Source organism: Jaminaea rosea (genome assembly GCF_003144245.1).
Source record: "Jaminaea rosea strain MCA 5214 unplaced genomic scaffold BDZ90scaffold_12, whole genome shotgun sequence".
In the NCBI taxonomy this organism is placed as follows: Eukaryota; Fungi; Basidiomycota; class Exobasidiomycetes; order Microstromatales; genus Jaminaea; species Jaminaea rosea.
Window position 1 is genome coordinate 42,595 of NW_020289986.1, and position 17,273 is coordinate 59,867.

The 17,273-nt window shown below is 58.0% G+C and overlaps 7 protein-coding genes across 7 annotated transcripts; 3 read left to right on the forward strand and 4 right to left on the reverse strand.

Annotated features, from left to right (window-relative positions):
- Positions 1-89: 89 nt before the first annotated feature.
- BDZ90DRAFT_265267 (hypothetical protein) lies at positions 90-2,895 on the forward strand (the record flags this gene model as incomplete). The annotated part of the gene is made up of 2 exons (XM_025508662.1): positions 90-1,302; positions 2,068-2,895. Exons 1-2 carry the CDS (start codon positions 178-180, stop codon positions 2,893-2,895), a joined length of 1,953 nt encoding a protein of 650 aa, XP_025360537.1. The 5' UTR covers positions 90-177.
- Positions 2,896-3,006: 111 nt separating this feature from the next.
- Positions 3,007-5,562, reverse strand: BDZ90DRAFT_261710 (Sec1-like protein; the record flags this gene model as incomplete). The annotated part of the gene is made up of 2 exons (XM_025508404.1): positions 3,007-4,856; positions 5,154-5,562. The coding sequence occupies 2 exons, from the start codon at positions 5,560-5,562 to the stop codon at positions 3,007-3,009; spliced, it is 2,259 nt and encodes a 752-aa protein (XP_025360538.1).
- A 219-nt stretch (positions 5,563-5,781) lies between these two features.
- BDZ90DRAFT_246785 (alpha-ketoacid dehydrogenase kinase) lies at positions 5,782-7,559 on the reverse strand (the record flags this gene model as incomplete). The annotated part of the gene is made up of 3 exons (XM_025507574.1): positions 5,782-5,984; positions 6,015-7,142; positions 7,526-7,559. 3 exons carry the CDS (start codon positions 7,557-7,559, stop codon positions 5,782-5,784), a joined length of 1,365 nt encoding a protein of 454 aa, XP_025360539.1.
- BDZ90DRAFT_233529 (Pkinase-domain-containing protein) lies at positions 7,535-9,707 on the forward strand. Its single transcript, XM_025506661.1, has 4 exons — positions 7,535-7,825; positions 7,930-7,986; positions 8,068-8,621; positions 8,725-9,707. Exons 1-4 carry the CDS (start codon positions 7,607-7,609, stop codon positions 9,245-9,247), a joined length of 1,353 nt encoding a protein of 450 aa, XP_025360540.1. The 5' UTR covers positions 7,535-7,606; the 3' UTR covers positions 9,248-9,707.
- Positions 9,542-10,728, reverse strand: BDZ90DRAFT_211326 (hypothetical protein; the record flags this gene model as incomplete). Its single annotated transcript, XM_025504104.1, has 4 exons — positions 9,542-9,657; positions 9,712-10,005; positions 10,081-10,386; positions 10,449-10,728. Coding segments are annotated over 4 exons (996 nt in total), but the record flags the coding sequence as incomplete, so codon positions are not given.
- A 353-nt stretch (positions 10,729-11,081) lies between these two features.
- Positions 11,082-12,837, forward strand: BDZ90DRAFT_222534 (DnaJ-domain-containing protein; the record flags this gene model as incomplete). Its single annotated transcript, XM_025504533.1, has 3 exons — positions 11,082-11,413; positions 11,494-12,150; positions 12,234-12,837. The coding sequence occupies 3 exons, from the start codon at positions 11,082-11,084 to the stop codon at positions 12,835-12,837; spliced, it is 1,593 nt and encodes a 530-aa protein (XP_025360542.1).
- Positions 12,838-13,045: 208 nt separating this feature from the next.
- On the reverse strand, positions 13,046-16,921 carry BDZ90DRAFT_261715 (ATP-dependent DNA helicase; the record flags this gene model as incomplete). Its single annotated transcript, XM_025508405.1, has 4 exons — positions 13,046-14,320; positions 14,410-14,839; positions 14,923-16,663; positions 16,726-16,921. 4 exons carry the CDS (start codon positions 16,919-16,921, stop codon positions 13,046-13,048), a joined length of 3,642 nt encoding a protein of 1,213 aa, XP_025360543.1.
- Between the last annotated feature and the right edge of the window lie 352 nt (positions 16,922-17,273).

Consider the following 17,273-nt stretch of genomic DNA (forward strand, 5'->3'; position numbering starts at 1 on the left):
TTCTTACGCCACGCTCGGCCTCGCGCAGCCGCTTGTCCGTCTGTCCGTGGTTGGCTCTGTCCGTCCGTCTCTGCCTCGCACGGCTGCAGCTTTCTTTTGCCTCTTTGCTTCGCACCTCCAAACGGCCAACTTCCCGCAAGCCAAGCCATCCTCGCCGTCGCCACCACCGCCGCCGCCATGTCGTCTTCATCGACATCGGCTGGCTCATCCTCTTCACCACCGTCACAACAATCATGGCTCAACTACCTGACGCAGCTAGCAACGACGCAGTCTGGCCGGCTGATCCTAACAGCCACAGCATCGTGCGCTGCGACTGCCGCCTCCATCTTCTCGTACCAGGCTGCCATTCGATTGGCAAAGAGGAAGGATCTGGCCAGGAGAGTCGATAAGGCTACACATCGCGACTCGTTTGTCGAGAAGAGCAGGTCATCCCACCATGGAGGTGCAGGAGCGGCAGGAGCAGAGGACGATGAGGAATCCATCGATGGGGGAACGCCGCGTTACTTGGATCATTTGGCGCACTTGACCCCTTCGAGGAGCTACGGTGCTCACCACAACCACGGTCATGGTGCCAGCTCACCAGCTGCACGAGCTGCATCGCCCCTTCGAAGGCAGAACTCGCGTACCTCCCTCGTTCCGGCAACAATGACATCCTCCTCCCGCAGCAATGCACCCTACGACGAGTCCCTCGTTCGGGAACAGCTCAGCCGCAACTTTTCCTTTGTAGGCGACGAAGCTATGAAGCGGTTGCGCGAGGCATTCATCATCGTCGTGGGGCTCGGCGGCGTTGGATCGCACGTAGCGCTCAGTCTGATCCGCTCGGGCGTGGGCCACGTACGCTTGATCGACTTTGATCAGGTGAGCCTCAGCTCCCTCAATAGGCATGCAGTCGCCAATCTGGATGATGTAGGACGGCCCAAGGTCATCGTATGCCAGGAGCATTTCAGGAGGATCGCGCCTTGGGTCCAAATTCAGGCATGGGTCGACATTTTCAACGAGAGCGACGCCGATAGGCTCCTCTCTCCCTTTCCCGCCTCTGCATCCAAAGAGATTCCCCCCACCTACGTCATCGACTGCATCGACAACCTCAACACCAAAGTCGGCCTCCTCGCTTACTGTCACCATCACAATATCAAAGTCTTCTCGTCCATGGGCGCGGGAGCGAAATGTGATCCGACGAGGATCTGCATCGGGGATCTGACTGATACAGAGGAGGATCCACTGGCAAAGAGTGTCAGGAGACGATTGAGGGAGAGAGGCATCCCGCGATTGGAGGAGAAGGAGAAAGGAAAAAGTGCCGAGGTGGTGATGAGGGAGAAGGAGGAGAGGAAGGAGAGGAGCAGACAACTGGGACCCAAGGGTGGGAGGAAAGACGATTCGGCAGGCAAGGCCGCGCAGACGACGCCAAAGAAGGGTGGCCTTGCCCCGAAGTCAGCGCAGAACACGCCTCGCCCACCTCAAAAGGTCAACAACAGCGACGAGCAGAAGCCGTCCTTACCCCTCCCACCGGCTCCCTCTACCCCTCAATCCTCCCGCCGCATCTCAGAGTCGCGACGCGTTAGCCGTGCAAGCTCCATGTCCTCCTTTGGCTCAGGTGAAGGAGCCTTCTTCACGCCAGAGGGGACGCCCAGAGAAGAGGAGGCAGAATGGTCCACCGACGAGCAGAGGGAACAACCACCGGCTTTCAAGCTGGACGAGGGAAGTGAGGGGGAGGAGACGCAAGATGAAAAGAAGAGGCCCGATCTGGAGAAGCTGCATCGCGCTTCTTCTGGTCTGGAGAGTCTGGAGGCTAGCCCAATGGTGGAGAAGAGCCAGGGCGAGGTGGAGCTGCTGGGCCCTGCGGAAGGGGGTCTCAGCAGTGGGAGCGCCAGCCGGGGTGGCAGCAGTGGCAAGAGCAGTCGCAGCCAAAGCCCACGACGTCGTCAGGAGGTTGATGGCGAGCTGCTGAGACCGCCAGCATCTTCACGAGCTTCATCCACCGATGGCAACGAGACGATCACGCAAAGCACAGTCGACGTCGCGCCATCATCATCATCAACTCCACCCTTGCCAACGCGGTCACCCCAGAAGGCGCCTTCAAATAGCAATTCAAAACGCGGGCCCGCCTCCTCGTCGTCCAGCGGCTGGACATCCCACAATCCGCAGTATATCATCCCATGCATCTTCAGCACCGAGAAGCCTAGCGCCAAGCTCGTCCCCTTGAACGAGTCAGATGTACAAGGCGACGGGGGCATTGAGATGCTGCGCGCCCTCGAAGATGGGAACGATTGGCGTGTGCGCACTCTTCCCGTACTCGGGCCCCTGCCGGCCATATTCGGATTGAGCATCGCTGCCTACGTGTTGTGCGACGTGGGCGGGAGGGAAGAATTGATGATGGAGCCATTAGCTGGAAAGGTGAAGCGCAAGAGTGCTGAGAGGGCTTTGAAGGAGTTGGAGGGGGTGGAGAGGATGTGCCCGAGCCCTGCGTCTACCAGCTCGACGGGTACGAGCGATAAGAAAGGGGCCGCAAAGGGAAGTACGCTCAAACGCGGCACCTCGTCCAACAGCATCGCCTCAGCAGCTTCGGCAGGCACCTCGGTTACTCGCGCACCAGGTCGATCTGTTCCTTTCCTCCTGGACGACGTCTTCTACCTGATAGTCGAAGTCTTTCACTCTCGCAGCGTCGTGCCCCCCTTCCACTCCATCTCAGCCGCGTCCGCCTGTCTGCTCCGGTGGGACTCGACACTCCCGCTCTCATTCGGTAACGTGGCCCTATTTACGAAGGAGCAGGCAAAGGTGCATACAGATGAGGTTCTCAAACGTGGACGAAGCCCGGTCGAGGTGTGGGGAGAGGAGGCGAGACGGATGTGGGGGAAGAGAATGGACGAGGAGAGGTGGTATGCGCGCTTCAGGTAGGCAGAGGGGATAGAGCTCTTCACGCCTTTGAGTCGGACGAGCGGATAGCTCTCATTGCGTCGCCAAATGGTATCAACAATCCTCAGCAGGCCATATCTGAATCATCGTTTGTCATGCTACCCTTGCCTTTCCTGGCATCACTTCCCTCATCATCTCTTCCCCCGTAATCATGCCCGTTGTGGCCACCAACCACCTTCTGTTCCGGCTCTGCGAGCCCATGAACCTCAATGCACTCACTTCGGCTTGCGTGCAGCCGCCGATAAAGAAGACCATCGTTGTGCGTGGACGATCCGGGTCAGCACTTGACCAGGGAGATGAGTCGGACGCCGATGGACGACGTGATCCGTTCGCTGAAGTGGTGCCATTGGCGGAGTCTAGAGGGGCAGTTACGTCCTCATCCGCGCTGTGATGACCGGCGTTGCTCGAAGAAGGATTGGCCTGCTGAGCAAAGTCGAACGTCTCACCGGGGATGGCCTCGAGTACGTCTTCGAATCCGCGCCAGCCAACGAGAGGGTGGGCCCGCGGTTTCTGTTTTGTGCCACCTGTCGCTCCAGTAGTAGCGCCGGCTGCTCTTGCCCCTACGAGCGCCTCCTTCTGACCCACGGCCTGCACGAGCCTCACGGACAGCGGCGCGTATCCTGAGTAAACGTAGGCCACGTCCTGCGGCTCCGATTCGGAGACGTCGTCGTTGATCAAGCGAAGGGGTTGGCGGACCCGCTCGAAGTACGAAGATGACGACGACGACGACGCAGCTGCGCTCGTCGCTGCTGATGATGCTGGCCCGGCAGTAGCGTAGAGCATTCCCAGCTTCTCCAGTCTGAGCATCGTGACTAGCTGCTCATACCCGTATGCCTGGCACACTAGCCTCTTGAACCCTTCCAGCTGCTTGGCCTTCAGCTGACCTCCTACTCGGCAATACAAGCACGCCAACCGAAGCACCGTCTCCACCCCCACCAATCCCTGTTCCACCATCTGCTCGATCTGATCCCACTGCGCGCCCATCTCCAGGCCTGCGACCAGATTCTGCTGCACTTCGAGACAGCGATTGAATGTCTCGCTATTTGTCTCTCTCACCAGTCTCTCCGTAAGCGCCGTGTGCAGCCTCAGACTGCCATGCTCGCTCTGTAGCCCTCCAAGACGACCAACGAAGGCGCGCATCTCGCTGACCGTCTTTGCGCTGTGTCGGTCCTCATAGGAGGTGGAGAGACGGACGGCATAGCCGTGTAAGCGTGAGCCGACGATGGAGAAATTGAGGTCGCGAATGTGCGAGTAGAGGGGGTCGTTGGAGGAGGAGAGACGATGTTTCTTGGCTTGGGTAGAGGGTTTGCCCTTGGAGGAGGAGGAGGGAGAGACCAGAGGCGATGATGAGGAGGAAGCCGTATTGCTCGGCCCAGACGCGCCCGCAGCCGCAGCAACGTCGAACTCGACATGTCCACTCTTAATCCCAATTACGTCATCCACCAACCCGGCATACGTCAATTGGTTGCACAGGGGCGTAACCAAGTCCGTGCTACGCTCCACGATGACCAATCCGTCAATAAGCCCACTTACGCCATTGAGGCTCGGATTGCCCGGATCCCCCACGAGATGCTCTCTCCTCTGCCTGACAAGCAAGTCTGCTAATCGTCTACTGAGGTCGCCTTTACCCGAAATCCGCGGAAAGCATCCCCAAACCATTTGGCAAGTCATGAGTGCCATACTAGCGCGATGGAGTACCGTTTGGTCCCCTTCGAGATAGAGGGGCCTCCATCCTGCCAGTGAGGGTTCTTCGAGGGAGAGCAAGTCGCCGTCGAGGGGAACGAGCTCGAGGCCAAAATCGTGCAAGGTGATGTGCGGGAGGTGATTTGGGGAGAGGGAGAGGAGGGAAAGCTCGGTTCGATGAGGGGTAAGGAGGGCATGGTAGTCGTGTGCTAGACCGCTGGATGATGACTTGGCGTTGTAGAGGTCGAAATTGATGTGAGCTACACACGTAGAAGCGAATAAGTCAGTTCCTCTTCTTTGTGTATGCGGTCAGCTTGAGCGGGCAGGGGAGGGGTCTAGGGATGTACGATTCTCTTGAAAGCGACCCTTCCTTTACAATGCCCTGCAAGAGGACGAGGGAATGGCCAACGAGCTGCAAAGCAGCGAATGGGAGTGTCGATTTATCTATGGACGCTGACTGACCCGACAGTCTCGTTGAAGAAGTTTGAGAGACACGGGCTAATATGGTCCAATGGCGTGGAGGATCGAGGATGTCTGGTCTGCGCTCTGATACTCACATTTGATGACCCTCATCCACCTCTCCTCAGCTCGACAAACATACACAACCGCCTTGGTCGGCGCATTGACGTTCACCCTCTCCTCCTGTCTTGCCTCATCCTCAGCATCCCTAGGTGATGCACCCTCCTGCATCCAAAACATCCTCTCGACCCCAACCGACTTGAGACTGGCCGTATCCACGACCAATCCCAGGGGACCTGCGAGGGAGGGGTCGAGGATAAGCGTCTTGGACGAGGGGATGGAGGAAAGGAGGGAGAGAAAGAGGCGACTAGACAGGGAGGCAAGAGCTGAGATGCTGAGATTGGTTGGGCCGGTGCTGGTTGGAGCCTCTTCTGCTGGCGGAGGGACAGGAGAGGCAGCCCCGCTGGCATGGCCGCTTGGTGGGGCCGTGGTGGTGGAAGAGGTCATGGCGAATGGCAAAGGCGCCTGAGAGTTCGTTGTCGATGCTGCTTTGATTGTAGTGTTACATATGGTTACAAGAGGAAAAGGGTCGTTGGGTCGTGGGAGTCGAGGAGAACGAAGTCAAGAAGAGATGAACCAACGCCCGCCGCCTGCCGCCCGCCGCCCTTCGCTCTTCCTTCCTTGTCTCCCGCCTCTGCTTGTGCCAACTCCTCGTCCGTGCGCGCGTCACGGCATTCCCCCTTCCCCTCTGGGATCCCTCGGCAGCCTGACAAACGCATCACATCCCTCCCCCCACAAGCTCACAACAGCCATCTCCGACCCACCACCGAAATACGTCGCATAGATCCTTGCCATCGGCAAACCATAGCCCAGACCCGCGAGAGTGCCTAAGCTACTCTGCAACCCTGAAGCGCCCAGAGCTGTCAAGCCTGCGATGCTCGAATCGGCTCCACCCGCACCTCCACCACCACCGGCGGTCGCTTGAATGGAATAGGGACCCGCCTCATCCACTGAATTGGCTTCATCGCTGCCCGGCTCACGGCCAGCGGTAGTAAAGGCGTAGCTGAATACCCTATCCAAGTCTCTCGGATGAATGCCCCCGCCCCTGTCCCTTATCCTCAACGAGATATGCCTGCGACTCTTGGCAATCGTCACCTTGACTGGTCGAACCTCCTCCTCACGCAGCTTCTGGCTGCGCTCCACATTAGCCCTGAACGAGTTCTTGAGCAGCTCGGTGAGGACGTACTCGAGGTGCACAGGCACGCCGACGTAGGTTGCATCAATGTGACCCTCAATGAGCAGCTGTGGTGCCTGCCCAAGAGTGGACTGGCAGAGAGCCGACACGCCCTTCTCGACGTGCTTGAGGACGTCGTATGGCGAGAGGTCGGTGTGAATCGTCCCACCTGCGCTGGTCATGGCCGTCAGCCTGGAGGTGGAAGCGGCGATGGACGAGCGGGATGGATTGTATCCCGTCGCCTGGTAGCTGACCCCTTGTCTGAAATAGTTTGACGCAAGTGCCAGATGCTGTTCAGCGATGAGTCGGATGCCGATGCGAGAGTGGATGGCCTCGTCCAGGAAGGCGCTAAGTGCTGCTGGGGACATGTACTTTTTGCACTCGAGGAAACCGCGGGCAAGGTCTGGAATATTATCGCGATGACGCTCCACCAACTGGCGAAGCAGCTCGACGAAGCGTTCCTCCTCTCCTTCTCCTCCTTTGCGAAGTCGATCCGACCAATTTGCGAGAATCTCAAAGCTCTCGGCGTACAAGCGGGCCACGCGACCTATGTGCGGGTTAGCGCCCACGATGAAGGGTAGGGATCGAAAAGATGCTACTCGTCTCGCCATTCGTATGGGCAGTTCCTGCGAGGTGAAGAGAGCAGACTCGTGCACCTGAGCCTGCGAGGGTGGAGTGGTAGTCGTAGGGCTGAGGGAGAGGAGTTTTTTGAGGGAGAGATTGGTGGGTGGTTGAGAGGTGTACTGAGCCAGGAGATGAGCTGGAGCGCCAAATGTCGAGACGGCGGACGGGAGCGAGGAGAAGGTAGGTGGGACGAAGGGTTGCGACGAGGAGGAAGAGGAAGAGGAGGCGGCTGCATTGTCGTCGTAGTAGGATGAGTTGGGCGGCGGGTACGAGTCTTGATTGCGACTTGTGGCTAGGCAGCGGGCTTGAATGCTGCGTGGATGCCGTCGAGTAGTTGTCGCTCTTGCTGCTGATTGTAACAGATGTCTCACAGCCTGCGGTGACGAAGAGGAAGGCGGCATGGTGGGTGGTAGTGGTGAGCAGAAAGAAGAGTCAAGTCAAGTTGAGTCGCGCAGCTGTCGCACAGACCAAAGGTCGCTCATCTCGCTCCCTCGCCTCGCCCGTGCGCCTGTGTCGTCTCCGTCCGTTGGCGGCTGCCCGTCTGTGCGGTGCAGCCTCTGTGTCTGTCTGTCCGGCTGTGGGCTGCCGACATCTCTCGACAGTGGGTCGCACCCTGGTTGACACTCCACTCCTGTGATCCAATCATCCCGTTGTTCCATACCCATCTCTATCCCGCACACACGACGAAGCAAGATGGGGCTTCACAACCCTCTCGCTCGCCAACCGGAGAGCTATCACAAGAAGAAGGAGTATCAATTCAAGTCGACACTGGGCGAAGGCACTTTCGGTATCGTGCGCAGCGCAGTGTGGAAGGCGGCTGATCCGCCCATCGGGGTGGCGGTCAAGGTCATCTCGAAGCGGATATTAAAGGGACACGATGAGGTTGTGCAGGGAGAGATGGATGTCTTGAAGGTACGCGCGAGGAGTAGTCTTGGTGATTTGGAAGCCATATATGCTGATCGTCTACTGTCGCATGTATCGCGTCGCTCGCATCGCTCGCATCGCACCCCTCTCAGGGCCTCGATCAACCGCACGTCGTCAAGTTCCTCGACTGGTTCGAGTCAAAAGACAAGGTGAGCACGCTCTACGCAGCATGACAGCGATATGCTCTCTCTCCCCTGAGCTCACCCGAGCCCACCCCACCTCGCGTGCAGTACTACCTCGTCTTCGAAGAAGCTACCGGCGGCGAGCTCTTCGAAAGGATCCTCTCCCGCGGCCGTTTCACAGAGCTCGACGCACGTCGCACGATACGTGCAGTCCTTTCAGCGATCCAATACCTCCACCATCACAACATCGTCCACCGCGATGTCAAGCCAGAGAATATCCTCTACCGCACTGCAGCAGAGGATGCCAATGTCGTCCTGGTGGACTTTGGCATTGCCCAACACCTCGAGACGGAGGATGAGCTCCTCACCAACGTCTGCGGGTCGTACGGGTATGCTGCGCCAGAGATCTTGGCCAAGAAAGGGCACGGCAAGCCCGTTGACGTCTGGAGTTTAGGGGTGATCACATACACGATGCTGTGCGGGTACACACCCTTCAGGAGCGACGACCCTGCAAAGTTGGCGGCAGAAACGCAGAGGGGAAGGATCGACTTCCATGATCGGTACTGGAAGAACATCAGCCAGGAGGCAAAGGACTTTGTCAAGGCTTGTCTGACCGTCGAGCCGGGAAAGAGAATAACGGCAGACGAGGCGATGAATCATGCGTGAGTGGAAGGCGTGTGGGCGGCGTGTGGGCATAGGTCGTAGTCGTAGCGATCAGTCTTCTGACATTTATCGTGTCCCTTGCCATCCCCCTCGTTCGCGCAGTTGGATGCAAGAACCTCCCACGAGCGAAGAGGCTGGGAAGCACGACATTTCTGTCGGCCTGCGAGAGAACTACCGCAAGAGATGGAAGACGGCCATCAACGCTGTGCGAGCGAGCACCAAGTTCCGTACTTTCGCTGCCTTGGCTGCAGCAGATGGGCGACAGGCGTCTCTTGGCGGCAATGACACGCCTGGAGATTCGAGCAACATCAGTAGCGTAGAGAGTAGCCAAAGTAGTGGTCTTGTCGTGGATGGCGCAGAGCAGGACAACGATGGTACCAAAGCTGGAGAGGCTCCTGTCAAGGGCAAGCCGACGAAGAGCAAATCACCGCCTTCGAGGTCGGAGCTCTACTCGGAGGACGAGCACGATGACGACGATGACGAGGATGCGAGTGGGTGGCAGACGCCGGATGGGGAGCATAGCAGTGATGAGAAGAGACGGTCTCAGTCCTCAGCTGCTGCGGATGGAGGTGGTCTCAAGGACAAGGTGCACGACTTAGGGGAGAGGCTGAACAAGGCCTTATAAAAGGGAGCGCGTTGCCCAGTTCGCAAGCGCAGCTGCTGTCACTTTCTGTATATCCCAACGCCGCAGCTGCTCTGCTCGTCTCGTCTCGTCTCGTTTTGAGTGCGACACCGGCGTCGCAATCCTGTCTCTTACGTGCCTCGGGCGTCCTCCTCCTCGCTTCTTCTCTACTGGTCACTTCTCTGCACTCCATTCGTGTATAACTAGCAAGCTTTGTGCGACAATCGATGTCTATCTGCAACGTCGATCCGTCAGTGTGAATTACAATTTACCCCTGGTGACTACATAATTAAAGGATGCAAGGGTCAGCGCCACGGCAGCTGAGGAGATGAAGTTGACCTGCCCATTGGACAGGATGTCATACCCGCTAATGATGGTCCAGCCTACCGCGTCACCCTTTGGTAAATCTGCAGCTGCTGGCTTCCCGTCGACCTTCTTTTCGTCGATGATCGACGACTCCTTCAAACTGCCTCCAACAAGTACCTGCTTCGTCCCTCGATGATACCACGTCCTCTGACATACCGCTCCCAAGAAGGAGTCGAGCATGCTTCCCCCAAAGCCCGCCATACAGGCGATACTGACTGCCCCGCCAGAGGGAGCAAGCGTAGGCGAAGGCTCCCAGACAGATTGACCAGGGCGTAGTGGGGCCGGACGACAAGCAGGCATCGAGATGTGGAGCGTGACTAGGTACACGATGCCAATGAAGAGGCCGCCGAGGAAAGAGCAAAATGTGCCCCAAGGGGAGAGGGCGCCGTTTGTTCCTGCGAATGGTGGTGTGAGAGGGAGCCTGAAGTCAGTCAAAGCCGCTCGCTCGCCTGAGTCTTGGCCGTAATTACCTCTAGGCACCCTTCTGGGCCTCAAGGTGAAAAGCAACCAGGGCTCCCCCCTTGACAAGATGCCTAGCTCAGAGGCGAGGACATCTCCCATGCAGGCGGCGTAGTGGGCTAGGGAGAGGTTAGCGAGGAAGCGCAGCGTCGGATGGGTGAGAGGGCAGGCACCCAGAGTGGAGGATGTTGGGGAGAGCCATGACGGTAGAAAAGAGGAGGTTGATGCATTGCTGGAGAGGGAGGAGAGAACAATGCGATACGCGACGGCTGCGAATGTGCCTGTAAAGGCGCAGCATGTGGGGAGGAGCGAGAAGTCTATGAGCAAGCTGTGTCGCCTGACATTCACCTAACCACTGACTCGCCTGTGAGACCATTACTGGCTACCTGCCAAGCATCTCTCCCTCCACCTCCCGCACTCTTATGCTGCCCCGTCCCTTCCTCACGTTCACACTTTGCCTTGAACTCGCTCTTGACCTTGGTAGCCCTACTGCCCGCCAAGTAAAAGCAGAGCAGTACGACACCAAAGGTCTTGTTTCCTTCGACTGCCAAGCTGAGGTAGCCTACGAAGAAGGCTGCGATGCTGCCAGAGGTGGATAGGGATCCCTTGCGGAGGCCGTGGGCTGAGAGGAGGAGGGCGAGGAGGAGGGGTACAGGGTGGGAGAGTGGGGAGGGGACAACTGCGCCTAGCCAAGACATGGCAGCTGTGATGAGACGAGCGCAGTAGCGAACTGGACTGCTTTTCTTGTCTCGACGGAGCTTGACTTGACTCGAGTTGCAAGATGAGGAGGAGAGGAGCAGCAACGAGTGACTGCGTTGCTCTTGGACGGGAAGCGGGGGTGGAGCTCGACCTCGGAGCTGCAGGCGGGGTCCTGCAAGTCAAGTCGATTTCAACCAGTCGAGAGTGGACCGCAATCTTGGACTGCCTGCCGAGAGCGACGTGCAATTCCTTTGCCTCGTCTCTCTCCTGACACTGACTGTCATTCGACATCATCACCACCCGGCACGGCAGGATGTCCACCCTCATCCTCGAGTCTCGCCCAAAAGAGCCATATATCAGCATATCCTGCCCTTACCCATCATGTCGCACCACACTAGAGTACCTGCCCCCCACAGCTCAACAGGCCAACCACGAAAAGCATCGCAGTGATAACAGCTTTCGGGTGGCTTGCTTCAAATGTAAGCAAAGGTTTGAGCCGCCCAATGCTGGAAAGTACATGAGGGACGCAAGGAGCGGCCAAGGTGCTAATGGGGCAGGGACCTCCTCATCGTCGTCCGGATCGACGTCCAAGCCGGCGACGAAGAGGAGGATTGGCACTGATGAGCGGCCATTGGACATGACCTAGTGAGCATATCGACGGCCATGCTCCGCAGCTCGCATACATCGTGCTTACGATCTCTCACTCTTTACACCGGTTTGCACAGCTACGACATCCTATCGCTTCCTGCCACCGCGACCCAAGAAGAGATCAAGAAATCTTACCGCAAGCTAGCCATCAAGCTTCACCCAGACAAGAACCCAGACGATGCTGAAGCGGCAGAAAAGTTCAAACAGCTAGCCACGGCCTACTCCATCCTATCGGATCCAGTCACACGACACAAGTACAACGAGTTTGGCGCCTCGACACCTGGCCTGGTACCAGAGGATGGCTTCGTCGACCCAGAGGAGGTCTTCGGCAGCTTGTTCGGCGGGGCCAGGTTTGCCGATGTCATTGGCAAGGTCAGCATTGGCAGGGAGATGAAGGAGGCGTTACAGCAAGACGAGGAGGAGCTGGAGAGACAGGCAAACGGACAGAGCGACCCTTCCAAGGCCGCTGCCTCTTCGTCCTCAAGTAACAGTGCCGGACTGTCCCCCGAAGCAAAGGCGGCAAAGGAAGCGCGAGAGAAGAAGCGCAACGAAGAGCGAGCGCGACAGAGGGAGGAGCGGGTGGCCATGCTTACTGAAAAGCTGGTGAGAAAACTGAGCGTGTACACAGAGAGTGTGCGCGGCATTGGAACAGGGGAGGAGGAACTCAAGGCTGAGGTAAAGAGGAGCTTCAGGGAGATTACGAGGTTGGAGGCGGAGGAATTAAAGCAGGAGAGGTGTGTTAGCCGTAGTGGTGACGAAACATCGACCTCAAAGATGGTCATAGCTGACCTCCTGATCTTCCCATCCGCCCGCACAGCTATGGTACCGAGCTTCTACACGTCGTAGGGTACATCTACCTATCCAAATCCCGCCACTACCTCGCATCGCACCACGCCCCGCTTTCCTCCTCTTCAGGCACATCAACCCTCTCCTACCTCATTTCATCCCCGCTCGGTACCCTGGGAGGAATGTATCACTCCCTCTCTTCCTCGGCACACATTGTCTCCTCCACAGTCTCCACCGTACGAGCAGCCCTGGAGCTCAAGAGCGTTTTTGCCGAGCTGCAGAAGGCGGAACAGGCTCCGGGTGGATTGAGTGAAGAGCGCAAGCGCGAGTTGGAGGAGAAGGCTGCGCAAAAGGGAATGGAGGCTCTATTCAAGGGAGCGAGTCTCGAGGTGGAGAGCGTTATTCGCGATGTCTGTGATAGGGTCCTTTATGGCACGGGGGCGGCCCAAGGTGAGGAGGGAGCGGGAGGTGAGGCAGCTCTGAGTAAGGAGACGCAGAGATTGCGAGCTACGGCTCTCGGTATTGTGGGGAGCGTCTTTGTTGAGACGAAGCCAAAGGACGGGGCTACGCCGGGTGTGACGAATGGCAATGCTGCCGAGGGGGAGGGGGACTACGTGAAAGTGGATCGACAGTAGACGCGGAACTGTCGTAAACGGGCAGCATGATGGTGTAGTCGCGCTAATCCAACGAGACGATTCAAGCCATGGTAGTTGAGAGCGAAACAGCGCGCGAAGAGGGCAGCGCAATCGCTTTGATTGATGGTTGACTAGCAGTACAAGAAGGGAAAACTCGTCATCTGGAAGATCCAACACACCTTTGATCGCCATCATCTCCCACCCAACCTCAGAATGCAGCCGACCTCTTGGCCGGTCCTCCCGCTCTCCCTCTCCCTGGTAGCGGCATATGCGCAATGCTCGCTCCACCCCCACCAGTGGCATGACGACCATTCGAGGGTGAAGGGTCGGACGCTCGTCCTCTTTTCGCCGCTCTGGTAGTGCCGTTGGTATCCACGTCATGATTGGCAAAGCGACTGAGGTCGACATCGTTGCCACCATTGCGAACGCCATTACGAGAGGTCGTCGACGCAATGTTCAGCCGACCCCTCTGCTGCGGCGGCTGACAGTCGGGTTCGAAGTCATCGTCGAAAACCACATCATCTTCCTCTTCGTCGGCAATCTCGATGGCCATGGCGCGCCCGACCGCATTGCTCGTCGTGGTCCGATTGAGGTCTCTGATATTGTTGCTCCTCGCTCCACCGGCATTGGCCCATGCCAGTCCTGAAGCTGCATTCGTTCTACTAGGCCTGGTCAACCCACGGGGATGGAGAGCCTCGAAGCTTGCAGAGCGCTCGAGCATGCCTCGCGGCGGGAAAAGACGGTCATTCCCACCACCGCCGCCAGCAGGCGGACCCGGACTAGGCGATAGGTCCACGTTGGTGATATCCCATGCATCGTAGGGTTGCTCCTCCTCTTCGTCTTCGAAATCAAAATCGTCCCCGACCCGTCCCCTAGCCATGGGCGCCGTCCCCCTCGAGTTGGCGGCGGCCTTGCGATTAGCAGCTTGCAGCGTTGCAGTCACCGGGGCCGTAGGTCTCTGGACGCTCAGCTCCACCTTGGTCTCCCCTTTGAACAGTGCCTCCGCACCTGGCCCCAACTCGAGATAGGCGTTGGCAAAGCCCATTGCGTTGACCTCTGATCGCTCGTTGAAGACTTCGCGCACCGTCAGATGCTGGAAAAGCCGTTCCACGTCTCCTCTATTCATCGTGCTCCCGGCACCAGCCCACTTATGGCTGTGATGCCCACTGTCTCTGACTGCCCTACTCTGACTGCCCCGAAACACATCAACGAAGTGCAACATCGTCCACCCACTCTTCGCTCCCGACCTGCTCCGCTGATTGAGATCTCGAACCATCTCCGCTGCTTGACGAGCCTGATCAGTCAAGTCTTGCAGCATGGCGGCCTGGTGGTTCTTGGCCGCATTGCAACAGTTGTCGCACGTGTGGTGGCAGGACTCGGAGGGGAAGACTTCGCCAAAGTACTGGAGGACTTGAGATCGACGACAGTCTGATTTGTTCATGCAGTAGGCTACGACTCGGCGCAGATTGGAGTGTTGTTGCTCCTGAGTGGAGGGCAAGAGGCAAGGGAAGAGGTTGATGTGAGCACTCGATGCAGAATCGACAGCCCCTGTACCATCGCGCGCGTACGCACCTTCTGCTCCTTCGTCTTCTCATCCTTGTCAATCATCTGCTTGATCGAGTTCGTATCCCGATGATTGAAGAAGAGAACACATGTCGAGCTCTTCCCGTCTCTTCCTGCTCTTCCCGTCTCCTGATAGTATCCCTCGAGGGACTGCGGTAGGGTATGGTGAACAACGAAGCGCACGTCTCCCTTGTCGATGCCCATGCCGAACGCGATGGTGGCGACGATGATGCGGAATTCCCCTGCCTGCCACGACTCCTGGATGGCGAGGCGATCCTGCTTGCTCAAGGCGGCGTGGTAGTGCTGCGCTTGCAGATTGTGGTCACGCTTGAGCCGCTCTGCTACTTCCTCGCAAGCACGGCGAGAAAGGCAGTACACGATGCCGCATTGGTTGCGATGAGAAGTTTGGATGAACTTGGCTATGTCGGCAATGACCGTCCTGGAAGGCGAGAGAGAGAGAGAGGGTCAGACATAGTCGTCAGTACGTGCACATCGTCTCACGGCGACTCAGTGCGCACTCACTTGGCATTCTTGTCGCGCACCTCGTACCGCAAATTTGCACGATTGAAGGATTGCTCGAGCACCCTACAGCCCTTGATCCCCAGACTAGACACGACGTCTGTCTTGACGCGATCATTCGCTGTTGCTGTCATAGCCATCACGGGGATCCCTGGGTAGTCCTGCCTAAGCTTGCCCAACGTCTGGTAATCTGGGCGAAAGTCATGGCCCCACTGAGAGACACAGTGCGCCTCATCGATGACGAAGCGAGCCAGGAGCTTCTTGCGGTGGAGACTAGTGAAGATGTCCGTTGCTTGTCTTGATCTACCCACGAACTCGGGCGTGAGGTAGAGGAGACGTGTGGTCACCTGCTTCGAGAAGAGCTCCTGCAACGCGAACTCGCGCTTTGAGACGGCCATGTCCCCCGTAAGCATGAGGGCGGGAATCGTCTTGTCGAGAAGGTGCCGGACTTGGTCGTGGATGAGGGAGAGGAGTGGGGATATAACGATGGTGACTCCTTGTGTGCGACCAGAGTCGATGAGTGCGGGTAGCTGGTAGCAGAGTGACTTGCCCCCGCCCGTGGGCATGAGGCAGAATACGTCTTCACCGTTGAGAGTAGCATTGATTGCTTCGAGCTGGTTGTTGCGGAATTCATGCAGCTTGAAGGTGCGACGCAGCGCTTTGGCGACATCGCGTGACCAGACGTAGTTCATCTGCTCGCGCATGCTCACGCGCTTCTTTGCCACCTCAGCGTTGCCCTCGTGATGGCGCTTCAGTGTGGTACGGTGGCTGACTGGACTCCTCGCCGCCCCGGCCGCTGCTGCCGGTCCTGCTCCGGAGCCAGAGCTGCCAGGCTGTGGCCGTCTAGAGTCGAATTGGACGCGAGACGTCGAGGCTCGATTCAAGGCTTCCTCTTCTCCTTGTATTTCCGCCATGAGTGCTTCCTCATCATCGTCGAAGAAGGCAGAGTCGAGATTGGTAAAGTCTGCATCGTCACCCTGTTCGTCGGGCCCCAATCCCTTCTCGTGGTGGGAATAGTCTGCAGCTCTGATTCGCTCGACAGGCGCACGAGGCTGCGGGCTGCGAACAGGTCCCGCACTCGGCAGGCTAGGAACGAAGCGCTTTGCTGAAGAGCCTGTACGACGAGCAGATGCAGGTGGTGGCGGTGTGGGAGGAGAAGGCGAAGGCCGTTGCTCCGTCGGTCGGTCGAAGGTATGATGGCGATTCATCGACGATGTGCTGCGTTGCTGCTGGCTGCGATGGATGGGAGCTGCCGCCGAGATTTGTGGCGGGGAGAGCTCGCGAGGAGGCTGTGCGGGCTGAGGCGGCTGAGATGATCCTGGAAAGCTGGCCGACCCGCGCTCAGCGAGAATCTTCTTTATATGCTCGATGCGAGCAGTGAGAAATTGTCTCGAAGACTTGAGCCACTCTGGATCTGTACCAGGCGGAGCATTGCCCTCCATGAGCTCTATGAGCTGCTCGTTGACCTTGTCCTTGCGCTGAAGGTTGGCCATGAGCATGGCGTTGAGGTCATCGGTCGATTTGTCCTCGAGAAAATCGCCGGACGACGTGACGCTCGCTGGTGGCATCATACCACTGGAAGGAGGATTAGAGGAGCGCGAGTCAGATGAAGAAGACGATGGACCATTGCCATTGAGTCTTCCCACGACGACTCTGCTGGAGCTAGCAGCGTTGACGGCAGAAGGAGGCTGATTCTCGCTGGCGCGTGACGTCTCAGGGCGAGCAGGGGGCGTAGCGATCACTTCTGTAAGGTATGCGTGGGGATGAGCATGGATATATGCTATTGCTGATTCGCTCTCGACTCACGGAACACTATGTCGTCGTCGTCATCGTCTGGATCTGGCTTGACGATTCTGCGAGTGCCACTCGAGGCAATGCTCTTGACCTGACTCGCGTCATTCTCCTTGTTACTACCTTGAGCTGTAGCGCTTCCCTCGAAGCTATCTTCTTCTTGGGCATTGCGGACGCTGCCGTCGTCGTCGCGGCCATCATCACCTGTCATGACGGGTCGCGTCGAGTCGCGTCGAGATTTGGACGAGGAAGGTGGAGTGGGCGAGCTAGACTTCGAGGCCATCTCGTCGTGAGGTGCGATGCTGGCAGTTGAGCTCTTATACGACCATGATGTCGAGGCAGCTCTGCTGAGAACGAGTGTTGGCGCAGATGGTGATGATGCTGCTCAGCAAGGATGATTGATGAGTTGACGACTAAAGTGTTGGCTTCGACGGAAAGCCAGTTGAAATGACGCGCCTCGCCCTGCCACTGCCAACCACGTGTTCCAGTCCGCCCTTTTTGGCCTGAGCTCAATTGTCGTTCGAGTTGGTCGACGGCTGAGCTCGCGCTGAGCAACAGGTCCT